At 38.0% G+C, this 15,298-nt stretch overlaps 1 protein-coding gene across 1 annotated transcript; it reads left to right on the top strand.

Annotated features, from left to right (window-relative positions):
* Positions 1-12,889: 12,889 nt before the first annotated feature.
* Positions 12,890-14,791, top strand: LOC132188265 (threonine synthase, chloroplastic). The gene has a single exon (XM_059602685.2). It carries the CDS (start codon positions 12,949-12,951, stop codon positions 14,521-14,523), a length of 1,575 nt encoding a protein of 524 aa, XP_059458668.1. The 5' UTR covers positions 12,890-12,948; the 3' UTR covers positions 14,524-14,791.
* Positions 14,792-15,298: the final 507 nt, after the last annotated feature.

Raw genomic sequence — 15,298 nt, 5'->3', positions numbered from 1 at the left:
ATAAAGGAGTAGGGAGAAAACCACTCAAAACTCAAAGCCCCAATACACCAAAATCTCACTCTTACAAAAAGAGAAAAATACAAAAGAGAGACAAAATTAACAAATAAAACTCTCTTCTTCTCTAAGTGCCATAAGGCACAACAAAGTGAGAACACTGTAATGAGATGCGGCTTCTATCTTTTTCTCCCCCATCACTATGTTGCAAAGCCTCCCTTTTATGGAGGTTCAAAGTTGGCTAGCAACTCCTTGTACAGCTTGGAGTAAAGATACGTGAACTTCAAATGGGAGTAGTAAACCAACAAAAGCCAATATGGAAAGAAGAAAAGTGTGGCTCGTAAAATTCCAAAAGAATAGCCCAAAGACTCCATGACAAGCTTGGCATTCCAAAGTCAGGCAGGCCCTACTTCAAGACTTGAGTAATTCAAGGCACTACACAACAAATATTGTTGGGGAGACAAACACTAAGGAGAGTTAAACAAGAGTAAATTAATATACATATTAGGACATTACTTCTATCTCAAAAGCTTAAGCTAATGGGCTTGGGTCCACTTAGATATATTAATCACTCTTATTCTTTACACTTTCTCAATGAGGGACACAAACCTCACGAGTGTATGCACAACAATATGTATAATTTGTTATTATATAATCATATAAATTAGAATGATAATACATTAATACTTCAAATGTATTTATAAGTAACACATTGTTTAATCTAATGTCAATTACTTAATTTGACATTATACGAATCACATTATCATTGTACATTAATTATATGATTCACTTTAATAAGTATTTGAATTGTTATTGAATCATATGATTAAGTATTGATCTTATACGGAGGTTATGCCTTCTCTCTAGAATTTCTCTCTCTCTCTCTCTCTCTTCTTCTAGACAATACCAAGAAAAATTTCAAGAGAAGGGAAGATCTAGATCTAGATCTTTCCTCCTCCCCTTTCACAGTAGCAGTGCTTAGTGTCTTCTCTGTATGCTCCTCCGGTCTCCGTTTTTTGCGGGTTGCTTTACATCTAGTTTGTAGATCTAGATGCAGATTTACTTTCTTCAACCTTATATCTAATCGTCTTCTTCGGCCAAGGTGTGTCTTCCGAAGGAATGTTTACGATGCCGTACTCCTCCACTACTGCTTGTAGGGTTTTTGTTTTTTATTTTTTTTGTTTGTCCTGGCCTTTGGGTTGATGATGGATTTGTTGTCTTGGCCTTCGGGTTGAGGATGGAGTAGACCGGTGTGGGGGCTTAATTCTCACGGCCGGATTTTTAGTTTATAGTTGTTTTTTATTTTTGTTTTTTATGTTTGGGTTACCCATGTCCTAAATCTAGTCTACATGAAGCAGATCTGTTCCTTAAATATAATTATACATGGATTAGCGGAAACTTAAAGTCATTTTTATGACTTTTTAACATTCATAGCTTTTGGCTATGATTTTTCACAGGTTTAAAAGCTTTATGTTTGTGAAATTTCATCAAAAAAAAAAAAAAAGTATTGATCTTATACATTTATATTATTCAACATGCATAATTGCATATATGTATAATGTATAATTATAATTTATAACATGTATGGATATAAGTTTATAACATACATTTGAACTAAGTCTCTAGATACTTAATTGTTGTATTAGTATGAACTTGCATACTTATGACTTATAAGTTATGTCATATTATATATGTATAATTTGTTATTATATAATCAAATAAATTATAATTATAATACATTTTTACAAATCACATTATCATTGTACATTAATAATATGATTAACTTTAATAAGTATTTGAATTGTTATTAAATCATATGATTAAGTATTGGTCTTATATATTTATATTATTCAATATGCATAATTGCATATATGTATTATGTATAATTATAATTTATAACATATATGGACTTATAAGTTTATAACATACATTGAAACTAAGTTTCTAGATACTTAATTGTTGTATTAGTATGAACTTGCATACTTATGACTTATGAGTTATGTCATATTATATATGTATAATTTGTTATTATATAATCAAATTATTTAATGATCAATTGATCATGTGATATAATCATATAAATTATAGTAATAATATATTAATACTCAAATTGTGATTTAATGATCAATTGATTATGTTATATGTATAAATATTATTATAATTATAATTATAAAAATATATTATAAGGCGCATTGACACCCCTACTATGTATGAATACATGAGTAGATCTTATCCCTAAAAAAAAAGATTTATTGACTCGGCCATGAGACAAACCCCTCACATCGAAATGATTCCTGCTCAGTACAAAGGCTAGGATAACACAACAAAACAAAGAAAACTACCATAAATGGCAAGATCCAGCAAGAAAATGGCAGAGGAAACTTGGTGTGTGAGATCCACACGATCCACACTTTGGCTCGCACAAACCACATCCGGTGCGTGCCAAAAAGAAGAGAGAAAAAGTCTAGTATCTACAAGCCACAGTAGCACCAGAAAGAAGTGTGTAGTGGCGCGAACGGGCTTGGGCCGGCAGCAAAAGAGTAAATCGGCAACACAAGGAGTCGATTTAAGTTTCTCAGCAAAATATCAACAAAATCCAAGCGTGAGGAGAAGCCAAAAGAAGAGGTGGAAGGGACGGTTGCTGCTATTGCTGAATCTAAACACTGCTGCTGAGTTCCAAAATTAAACCATAGCGAAGAAAATGAAAAAAAGAACAAAAAAAAAAGGGGAGGGGGAGGGGGAGGGGGAGGGAGGGATGGACTCCCCCATGAGGGTCTCTCATGCCATCTTGTATTAACCGTCTCGCCGAGTCAAACCTTAAATAGCCTTGAATATTTCAAAGAAAGGATTACTATACACATGTCTTTAGGCATTGATGGTTTTATTTGACGGAAAGGACGTTGGTAATTTGGTTGAAATTTAGGTGAGACATCGTTGTAATTAAAATTTTGAAATAAATATTGTTCAATTAGATGGTACTACGTGAACTTTACCAAATACCAAATGTTTAGGCCTTGTTTGGATGGGCCAGATTTTGTTTTTGTTTTGAAAATTTTAAAAAACCCATGCAGATTTGGTGTTTAGCCCGTTCGTCTCAAAACCCAACTGGAATTTAATTCCGAAATTTGATCCAGGTCCAAATTCCAAAACCGGCCCGTTCGCACACTCGAACCCCAAGCACGACCAGCCCTGATTTTAAGGCCAGTGCTCTACAGTACCTACAGGGGTTCAGAAACAAGGCCCAATAATTACTGCCCACCGACTCACACGCACCGACACACCAACCCACTGCAGCTGATTTACTACTTGGCGTGAAGATCAAAATTTGGTCAGGCGGCTCTGCAACAATGAATTAAAATCACCTGTACCCAATGTCACGCTGAACTCGGCTTGGGAGACAAGATGCATCTGTAAGAAAAAAGGTACTTTAATCCTAACCGTCAGTCGGTATTCGGTAATGCTAAGGGTGACATGTGGCAGGTCCTTGTAATTCCATTCAAATCCCAACCCATGGAATCATGCGCCACTGCTGTCAAAAGTTAATAGAAGCTTGAACAAAATCCACTGCAAGATTTACAACGGCAACCAACGCACGTTCTCCATGCATTGGTTGCCGTGAAAGCTGGCGAATCCAACGAAAAGCACAACTGATGTGCGGGAATTCCAACATTAGCTGAGCATCGTCCGATTTCTTTCAAACCTCATCTGACCGTCCGTTTTCAGAGTTAGAGAATTTTAGGATGGACTTGCACTCACGGTAAAGGGATGAAATTCTTGACCATCGACTCGTGGATGGACGCCACCTCACCCATCATGTAACTTGTGCCTAACAAACGTATGTGATCTATTCGCGCAGACTTTTGCCATGCACCTACACCACACCGAATCACACCCATTGCGTGAATTGCGAACCGCGTATGTCTAGTGGCATCTTGATTTGTGCATGCTCATCAGACCGTCCATTTTTTTTTGAACAAATGTGGGCCGTCCATACAAGATATGTGAGCACAACGTGCCCTTTCAATCATCGTTGATCTGTTTACCCATTGTCTGAACCATTTTGGCTTATCTCCACAAACCAGAGCTGCGATGCATTTTTTCAATGGGCAATTACACCCGTCTTCTCCAGCGTCCTCTGCAGTACGTATGCCCTCAACTTCTTCCACCCCGAGCCGCGCGCTAATGGGGTCCTCATCAATACCTAGTACACTTTCCCTGGAGCTGAGCTGATATGTGAATAGTAATCACCCGTCCATATAATCCTCCTCCACAACGACATGCAGAAGGCCATCTTCATAGACCTTTCTTCAGAGGGGTCTGTGAAATCCTCCGATAGCTACTCCGTTACAATTATTCCGCAGTCACCTCGTAAGCAACGGCGACCTTGTATCATTTCAGCATCTACGGACACGGGCACCCCTTCAAAGACACGGTCTTGGAAGGTTATAATCTTACTCCCTCTCAATTTCTATGCTCTTTTTCGTTCAATTTGTTTAGTTTCTATATCATTTACACACACTGTGACCTATATTTGTGCAGGCGTATTGGACAAGGAGTAGCAAGCGATCTCGGGATCCAGAGACACCCATCTCCTACAAAAGGCGTAAGGTATGCCTCACACGAGCTATTCGGATTTTTTTTTTTTTTGTTTGGCAGTGAAATGCAATTCTTCATAAGATGTAGACATGAACATTTTTTTTTTTTTACGTTGGTATATTTATGCATAGATGGAACCCGCAGAAGGCGAGGACCCATCACTTTGGTCTCCTGAGTTTGAACGTATGTTTGTGCAAATGTTGGTCGAATTGTCCAATACGGGGAGAATAGTGAATGGGTCAGTTAATATGAACTTGTGGTCGCCTATAGCTTCCCAGCTTTCTACAATGACCGGTTGGACCTACACTGTCGTACAGTGTCGGACTAAATTTTCCAGACTTAGGATGAACCACCGTGACTTCTCCGACCTCCTCCAGCACAGAACTGGATTTGGTTGGGACCCAGTATCAAACACAGTCCAGGGTACGGAGACCCAGTGGCAGCAGTATCTTAGGGTAAAGTTCGGTAACCCTTGCCTAATATATCAGTTCCCACACTCTAATTTTAGGTCACACAGAAGCGTTCTTATTTTTTATTTTTTCGTCTGTCCTAGATCAAGCCAAAAGCTAGTCGTTTTCGAAGGAAGGGCTGTCCAAACTACGAAATGTTGGGTCTACTCTTCAATGGCTCAACAGCCACTGGGGTCCTCCGCCATTCATCCGCTAGGACACCACCGAGTAGTGACGAAGAGGACGAGTTGAATGAGCAACTCTTGCGGTTTGGAATGCATGTTAGTCAAGAAACCAATGCGGCTGTTGATAACAGTGTGAGTGGGGATTTTCTTGGTTCTGTGGGTGGTTCGAGTCAGGGGAGTGGCCAACCTCCTCCTCAAAATAGGGGTATAGTCATTGGGGGTAACGGATGTGGTAAGCGTCCAGTTGATAGTTCTGGGCCTAGCACAGAACACAAGAGGAAAGGTAAGGGTAAATCTCATATAGATTCTCTTCGTAGTGATGCATTAAAAGAGTTTACCGAGGTTAGCCGTTTGAAGAAAGAAATCTTGTTACAAGATCAACTGCGAATGAGTAGTGGGGAAGGTAGTGCAGGTGCTGGGGGTAGTGGTGCATCTTTTTCCAATGGCATGAGTAGGGCCATTGGCATGTTGGATGAGATTGCCCCCAACCTAGATGATGATAGGTATTTTAGGGCATTTGAGCTCTTTAGGGATGAGAATGTCCGTAATGGTTTTATTGCACTACCTCCAGAAAGGAAGAAGGCTTGGATTGAGAAGCTGTAACTATGTTAGGCTTGTGGTTTAAGTTTGTATGCATGCTGACTGCATAGTCCAGTGTTGGACCGTTTGTAATGCTACTTATGGCATTGTTTGTTTTTTCAGCATGTTTCTATGGGTTTGTTGGCTTGTTTAATTATGTTATTTTCCAAGAACAATTGGCATGTAATATTAGTGCCACTGGCACTTTTTTATATTTGCTTATTTCCAAGAACAATTGGCATGTAATATTAGTGCCACTGGCACTTTTTTATATTTGCTTATTTCCAAGAACAATTGGCATGTAATATTAGTGCCACTGGCACCTTTATATTTGCTTATTTCCAAGAACAATTGGCATGTAATATTAGTGCCACTGGCACCTTTTTTATATTTGCTTGAACTTCTTGCACTTAACTAATGTGACATGTTTGATTTATCTTCTATACCCTGCTTCTTGTTTACCTCCTGTTTTATCTTCAACTTTCTCCATTTGTTATGGTTTGCTAGTTTGTCTGGTTGGAAATCCTATGATTATTGTTAATAATACTTGTATCCTTCTATCTTCTAGTACATTATATTAATATTAGAATGAACATTGTTGTCTGGTAATGATTATTTTCTCCCTTGTATCTCAATTTGTAGACTTAGTTTATGCTTAAAACAATGTAAGAGTTAAACACAAATTAGGAATATGTCAAGTTCATAGGAATTATGCCTATTTAACAATATAAGAGCTAAACACAAATTACCACCCAAATAGTTGAAGTTCATAGGAAGAGCAAAATATACTTCACTTTGTGTTCAAATTTCTCATTTTATTTTATCCCTTGTATCTCAATTTCTAGAGTTAGTTAATTTATGCTTAAAACAATATAAGAGTTATCTAAAACAATATAAGAGTTATATTAAGACTTTAGCTACGGAGTAATGTATCAATAATCTTAAGTGTATATATGTTAAAATATCTTAAATTTAATAGAAATTCTTAAAAACAGAAAAAAGAAAGATTTGCTACCTTCGTTTAAAAAACCCAAAAAAAAAAATATTTGTGATTTTTAAAAACGAAAATTGACAATATATAATAAAAGATATGCAAAACGTTTTAAAAAATTTATCTAATTAACACTTATTGAATATCCAAGTACCAAAATTAATATAAATACGTGGTTTGAAATTAAAAGCTTTTGATTATGATTGTTTTGAGTTCTACTTTGCAATAGATTTTGTTGTATTCCACTATTTTAGTAGGTAGACATGTTAAATGACCACACAATAGTTGAAGTTCATAGGAGTAGGCAAAGTATACTTCACCTTGTGTTTACTTTGCCTATTTGTATCTCAATTTCTAGAGTTAGTTAATTTATGCTTAAAACAATATAAGCGTTAGTTTAAGGCTGTAGCTACGGAGTAATGTATCAATAATCTTAAGTGTATATATGTTAAAATATCTTAAATTTTATAGAAATTCTTAAAAACAGAAAAAAGAAAGATTTGCTACCTTCGTTTAAAAAACCCAAAAAAAAAAAATATTTGTGATTTTTAAAAACGAAAATTGACAATATATAATAAAAGATATGCAAAACACTTTAAAAAATTTATCTAATTAACACTTATTGAATATCCAAGTACCAAAATTAATATAAATACGTGGTTTGAAATTAAGCTTTTGATTGTGATTGTTTTGAGTTCTACTTTGCAATAGATTTTGTTGTATTCCACTATTTTAGTAGGTAGACATGTTAAATGACCACACAATAGTTGAAGTTCATAGGAGTTGGCAAAGTATACTTCACCTTGTGTTTACATTGCCCATTTTACAAGACGGGAAAATAAAATTATTGTCTAAACCCGTAACGCCCAACACGTGTTAATAGCATGAAATCAATGTTCACCACCCACCCACCCCCCCAAAAAAATACTAAACAAATAATAAATTAAGTTATTTAATTAATATTAATATTATAACAATATCAAAAAATTTATTTTGATATTCATTTGTTAGGATTACTTTTTACCTAAAAAAATTGTTCAAGAACAAAAAGTTAACGATTATATTCGCACTACAAAACCTAATTCAATTTTTTTTGTTTTTTTACTTTATTTAATTGTTGTAATTACCTTAACTCGTGTTAAAATGAGAATAGTTAAGAAATTGTGTAAAATGGGTTAAACCATCTGTACCCAATATTGAATAATCAATACTTACACTGATCATTTGACGAGCATACAACTGTTTTGTCTAAGAATTCGGTTCAAGAAATTTTTTATGTATTAATTTATTCATAAAATAATAACTTATTATATATTTTTCAAAAATTAATGTTACAAGTCACATTATGACTTACTACATACTATTATTTAATAATTTAATTTAATTGTGGGTCACTTGATAGATATAACAGTACCGACTAACACAAATCCACGACATACCACCAATCAAAAGGGAACACCGACCGTTTGTTGTATTTGAAAGAACCATACTTGCACTAATAAATTGTTCTATCTCCTTACTGTGCAGAGGGGGAAAAAAAAAAACAAAAAAAGAGAGATAACAACAATATTAAAAATGGCAAAATATTTGGTAATGACCATGTAATTACAATCATTTGTGTTTGACGTTGCCATTTTATACATTTTCCAAACAGGATGAACCCAAATGTCCCAAATTTTGTTTTCTATGGTGCTGTTGACCATGTCATGGATGACGATGACTGGTTTGAGGAGATGTTCTTGAATTTGCTTCACATTGAGTCTTTGTGTGATGAAGAAAACGAAGTGGACAGGATACCCCAGCGCACGTCAGCCCTCACGGGTGCTGCATTCGTGCATGAGGTATTACATGGGCATCCGGGCACTTGCTACGAGCTATTTCGCATGAAAAGAGATACTTTTATCTCCTTAGCAGATGTCCTTAGGGTGAACTACATACAAGATACTCGCACTGTTAGTGTGGAAGAATTGCTAACCATATTTTGCTTGATAGTTAGGCACCGCCAAGGGATGAGGGTTGCGGCAGACAGGTTCCAACACTCCACCGAGACCATTTCACGCCATTTCAAGTGTGTCATGAGGGCTTTATGCAACTTGGGCAAGAATGTTGACGGTGTGCACCCATACATCCAAGAAAATCCAAAATATTACCCCTGGTTTCAGGTATGAAACAATAGTAATATGTAATTTCAATTATATGCTTGACTTTGGGGCCATACTTTATCATTACACTGATTGACAATTACTGGTATGGTAGAATTGTGTTGGAGCTATTGATGGCACCCATATCAAAGCTTGGGTCCCGGCGCAGAAACAAAATGCCTTCAGGGGGAGGAAGGGGGTCGTGTCTCAAAATGTGGTGTGCGCATGTGACTTCGACATGATGTTCACACATACCGGGTGGGAGGGAATCGCTAATGACTCGAGGGTCTTCTACGATGCTATAACGAGACCTGAAAATGAATTTCCTACAGCGCCTGAAGGTGAGCATTCTTCACTACACGAACCAACTCTATTAACTATGTTTATGTTTTAAACTTTGGTCTCAATCATGACACGTATTGCATGGTAATTTTCAGATCACTACTACTTGGTTGATTCGGGGTTTCCATGCTATATGGGTTATCTTCCGCCCTATCGTGGGGAGAGATATCACCTACAAGATTTCCGTAATGGTGGGGATCCGCAGGGGTTCAAGGAATTGTTCAACTACCGACATTCCTCACTCCGTATGGTGATTGAACGATGCTTTGGAGTGCTGAAAACACGCTTCCATGTTTTGAACGGCATGCCTAAGTACAAAGTCTGTCGCCAGCCCCTTGTAGTCAATGCATGCTGCACACTACACAACTTCATCCGACAAGCTGACCGGAATGATATGTTCTTTGAACATGCCCCTCCTGTGATTCTTGGCGATGGTGCTGATTACCCCAACCACTATGACTTTTCTGATGCTTCTGCTTTGAACATGGCAAACACTAGGGACCAAATTGCGCAGTTGATGTGGGATAATAGGCATGGGCCGAATTGACGTGGTGTTGGGTATTGCAATGGAACTATGGTGATATAGTTCATGTTTTGTTACGATACCTACAGTACCGTTTATTAGTTTATGGTATGTGTTGTGTAATGAGACTATTTCTTTGTATGACTCGCCATTATAGCACATTTACTTGTGCTAAACTACTTTTGTGTGTGCCAACATGCTCGCTATGGATGGCATACGTTATTTTGGTATTTGCTATGTATAATTATGCCATCTGCGGACACATATATGACTGTCATTTTGGTGATTGCTATGTATAATTATCAAAACTTGTGGTCTCATACCTATATCTATGCCATTTTAATAATTGTTCTTGTATTCCGCAATCTGGTCGTACTCCTTATATTGTACATGTATGTCATTTTAGTTGGCTTTATGAATGTGTTAAATAAATTAGTTATGGAGCTTGAGATGCAATGTCCATGTGGTGCTAGACCGATGAAACTACTCGTTTCTAGGACCGACAGAAACTACATGAGGCGATTTTACAAGTGTCCCCTTTACAAGGTATGCAATGTTTTTGCTTCAACTATTAATATGCTTATATTTATTTTTTTAATACATTGGTATTATATCCATGCTCAATTGGTGTTCTTGCAGAATCATCGAGGTAGTTTCCATTGGGAAGATGAGCTACTACAAAATTTGCCGCCACCCACGTCCCAGCAAGGGCGAGTAGATTGGGAAGATGAGTTGGAAAATGTATCAACACCGTCGGCTGATGTCTTAGAAGAGGGTGAACATGGTAATAGCGGTGCATTGGGCAACCAGTGGCTCAATACTGCAGTACGATGCTGTGTTGGTTCGATCTTGTGTTATTTATGTTGCCTAGGAGTACTCCTAATATTAGTGCTCTTATTTGCTTGAAGTGCGTTTTGGTGGCATTGCATTAATGGGAACTGGTTGTTGCTAGTCTTTTGCTGTTAAACTTATATGTCGTTTGCTGTTAAATTTGCTGGAAGGATAATTTCTTTTTTTTTGGTAATTGATCTCTTTTTAGTAGGATCACGGTAATGCATGGTTTGATATTATATGTAGCTCGGGCGCACCATTGTTTGAAAATCTATTGAAGATGGTTGCCTATTTGTTGTATTATGTGTATATCTATTTCCACAATGTTAGCTCCTTAACGAAAAATAAGGGGAATGGTTTTTGACCGTTAGTGTAACGTGTAGTGGGAGTCACCATGACCAAGCGCATTGTAAACTTATTTTTACTTAGAAATATTAAACAGAATAATTTACAAAATCATAAAATTTGGATTTGAAAAAGGGAAAGAAAAAAAAAAAAAAGTGCTTGCCAAACAAGGAAGGGACCACCCCTTTGTTTTTATTTCGCTGTTTTTATAATTTAATTTTTAATTGTAATTGAAATGTGTCTCAATATGATTGATGTAGTTGTGCTACAATTGGTATTTTTTTTTATTTTTTTTATTTTTTTGTTTTCATTAAGCTTGCATGTAGATTTGAAAAAAAAAATAATAACTATGACATTACGCCAAGCAATATGAGACATAGAAGTTTCAGATTCAATACTGAATGTATAAAAAATCAACCAACATATCAAGTTGAACAATATAATAAGGGAGGAATTATTTATTTATTTAAAATATAAGATTATGAGTTTACACATTTTCCTGCTTTTGCGGATTGTCAAGATCATCAATCAATAAAGCATTGAAGAATGTGATGAGTTTACACCAATTTGGAGAATATCAAAACCTGACGGCTGTGGAAGCTTTACCCATTAAAGACTCGAAATGGATGGCAATTTCAATGCCCCCTGCATGAAGATTTGATCTGATTTCTGGCATCAAATGGGACAATTCACAATAAATGAATCAAATCAAATCCCATCTCAGCTCAGACGAACCTTTTTTACTCCAATATTCCTTACTGTTTTACTCCAAATCTCACTTGTCAAATCTGTGACCAACTTTTTTACTCCACTTGACATGGAACAATAAAACAAGACGGGAATGGTGGTGATAATGCAATCGAAGAAGATGACCACCTATTCAAATTTGGCTGCACAAGTAACCCCATATCCGCTCCATGCCATATCTAAGTAAAATAGGCAAAATAATTATTGAAAAAGTTACCTATTATTTAAAATAAGGGCAAAAGTGGGAAAAAAAAAATTAGAATTGCACATGACTTGCACATGATTGTTGACCGTCAATTTTAACCCCTTTGACTGATGAAATAGAAATTTTTATGACGCTATAGTTAATGGGGCAAAAGGTAATTACCCCTTAGTATTTTTTTTTGTTTTGTTTTTTTTTTTTTTTTTTGACATGTCTTAACAAGAGGGGGGAGAAGGATTTGAACTAGTAATCTCCACTTTATTAAGTGTGGTCCCAACCGATTGAGCTACTTTTTTGAGGAGCAAAATACATGACATAGCAAAAACTTGCCTCAAAATAGATCGTTATCAAATGCAATCTTTCCTAACCTCACCCAATTGAAAGCAAAATGCATTTATTAGTCATTGTTAGAAAAAACAAAAATATATCAAAACGTATGCATGGACATTTTATTTGCTTGATAGTTTACATTTTTGCTTAAAAAAAAGAAAAACAATTTCTCACTCAACAGCATGCATGAAGTAATGGTTTGCTAGTTTTTCAAAGCCGAAGTTGATCTTCGGTAATCATTTCTTTGAAACATGTTCGGACAACATAATTGAACACTTGGGTGAAAATCAGGACCCAATAATTGTCATTTAATGATACCTACAATTTTGGAATTCACATAAAATGAGGATTTCAAAATGAAAATTGTACTTCATGGTCAACATGCAAATTTTTGCATTCCAGAAATTTGATCCAAAAATTTTTACAAAATCGAAAAAACCTAATTTCAAAACAAATCCAAAAAAAGTGTCATCCAAACAAGGCCTAATTATTTGTTAATAGAAAAAAAAAAAAAAAAAAAAAAAAGTATTTTTGAATTTGGAAACAGAAATTAGTTTTATAACCGTTACCAACCAAGCGACGACAAGAGTCACCACGCCCCCTTATGGCTTAAACCCTCCCTATAAAACTCGAAGTGCAATAACAAGAGAAATAAAAGGTCACCAAAATCTCCTGTTCAGCCATCTCAATCCAATGGCTTCCTCCTCTCTCTTCCAATCGCCCCCTCTCTTCTCCCTCCAGCCCAAAACCCACACGCCTCTAAAGCCCCATTTCTTTGCAATCAAAGCCTCCGCTCAATCAACCCCATCTGCCTCTCAACCAACCCCACCGCAGCCCATAGTCTCCAAGCCCCGCCGCCCCGCCGACGAGAACATCCGCGACGAGGCCCGCCGCAACAACCCTACCCACTCCCACCGCTTCTCTGCCAAGTATGTCCCCTTCAACGCAGACCCTTCCTCCTCCACCGAGTCCTACTCCCTCGATGAGATCGTCTACCGCTCTCAATCCGGCGGCCTCCTCGACGTCCAGCACGACATGGACGCGTTAAAAAACTACGACGGCAAGTACTGGCGCGATCTCTTTGACTCCCGCGTGGGCAAGACCACGTGGCCCTACGGATCCGGCGTCTGGTCCAAGAAGGAGTGGGTTCTCCCGGAGATCGACAGCGACGACATCGTCAGCGCCTTCGAGGGCAACTCCAACCTCTTCTGGGCCGAGCGTTTCGGCAAACAGTTCCTGGGCATGAGCGAGCTCTGGGTCAAGCACTGCGGGATCAGCCACACCGGGAGTTTCAAGGATCTGGGCATGACCGTCTTGGTCAGCCAGGTCAATCGCCTCCGCAAAATGAACCGCCCCGTCGTGGGCGTTGGCTGCGCCTCCACCGGAGACACCTCCGCCGCTCTCTCTGCCTACTGCGCTTCCGCCGGAATCCCATCCATCGTCTTCTTGCCCGCAAATCGAATCTCGATTGCCCAGTTGGTTCAACCCATCGCCAATGGCGCTTTCGTTTTGAGTCTCGACACCGATTTCGACGGCTGCATGCATCTGATTCGTGAGGTAACCTCCGAATTACCCATTTATTTAGCGAATTCGTTGAATAGTTTGAGACTAGAGGGTCAAAAAACCGCTGCTATTGAGATCTTGCAACAGTTTGATTGGGAAGTACCCGATTGGGTCATAGTTCCGGGAGGAAATCTCGGAAATATATATGCATTTTACAAAGGGTTCCATATGTGTAAAGAATTAGGCCTTGTTGATAGGATTCCCAGGCTTGTTTGTGCTCAAGCGGCGAATGCGAACCCGCTTTACTTGCACTACAAGTCAGGGTGGAAAGAATTCAAGTCCATAAAGGCTAACACCACCTTTGCGTCCGCCATTCAAATTGGTGATCCAGTTTCGATCGATAGAGCAGTGTATGCGCTCAAGAATTCGAACGGGATTGTGGAGGAGGCGACAGAGGAGGAGTTGATGGACGCAATGGCGCAGGCAGATTCGACCGGGATGTTTATATGTCCTCATACTGGGGTGGCTTTGACGGCCTTGATTAAGCTTAGGAAGAGTGGGGTGATAGGGCCGACCGATCGGACCGTGGTGGTGAGCACGGCGCATGGGTTGAAGTTTACACAGTCGAAGATTGATTATCACTCCAAGGATATCAAGGACATAGCTTGCAGGTTTGCCAACCCACCCGTTCATGTTAAGGCGGATTTCGGCTCAGTTATGGATGTTTTGAAGAAGTATCTTCTGAGTAAGGCGCCCAAGTATTAGGCCTGATTGTGGCGTTGTAAGTTTTGCTCATGCATTTTGTCTTCCGCTGATTTGGTTTTAGTGGCATTAGTGTTGTTAGTTTATTTGCTCTTCTTCTTGGATGCTTGGCTATAGGACAAGGGAATATGCTTGGGGAAAAACATGTTTTTCATCCTTTGTGAGCTTTGGTAGGAAGGAGTTCATTTGTACGGCAGCATTTTCAACTTTGGACAAGTGAATTGTCATTTGAATTCGACAACATTTCTGTTGGCGAGCTTTTAAGTGTTTACCTGCGTTCTATGTGCTGCTTATTTTGGACTCGTATATTTTTGCTTCTGACTTGCTTGCTTTGTTATTTTGCTTTTTTCAGCATTATGAGCATTTCTAGTTGTCTTCTAGCTTTGATTTGACTGGTTGGAATCAAACAACTTAAATGTATACAAATGTGAGAGCTACATTTAAGGAGTGACTTTGATGGCCTGTTATCTTAAATTTTGCTCACTTTTAATGAAATCAGTTCAGTTTGGACTTTGCTCTTGAAGCACATTTCTACAAGTAGCAGTACAATTTGTAGGAAATATTCTATGTTCACAATCACATTATGATCTCCTTCTCTGTTATTAGCCCAAAGTAAGCTCAATTGCAGAGGTGTGGCTGTGCACCCTGAATGGGCTAATTCATAACAACTCTAGGGATAAAATAGATCAACCCAGTTCCCGTTCTTTTCCAGTGCAATTGTTTACATCTCCAGCACTCAAGGAAGGACATTGTGGGAAGGAAGCAGCCGTAGCCTCTG

This window comes from Corylus avellana, chromosome 6 (assembly GCF_965113065.1).
Source record: "Corylus avellana chromosome 6, dhCorAvel1.hap1.2, whole genome shotgun sequence".
Taxonomy (NCBI): domain Eukaryota; kingdom Viridiplantae; phylum Streptophyta; class Magnoliopsida; order Fagales; family Betulaceae; genus Corylus; species Corylus avellana.
Note: the sequence above shows the minus strand (reverse complement) of the source record. Positions and strands in the feature narration are given on the sequence as shown.

Bases quoted from the DNA above. Each gene is read 5' to 3' on its own strand.
- LOC132188265 (XM_059602685.2), top strand. From the start codon at position 12,949: ATGGCTTCCTCCTCTCTCTTCCAATCGCCCCCTCTCTTCTCCCTCCAG.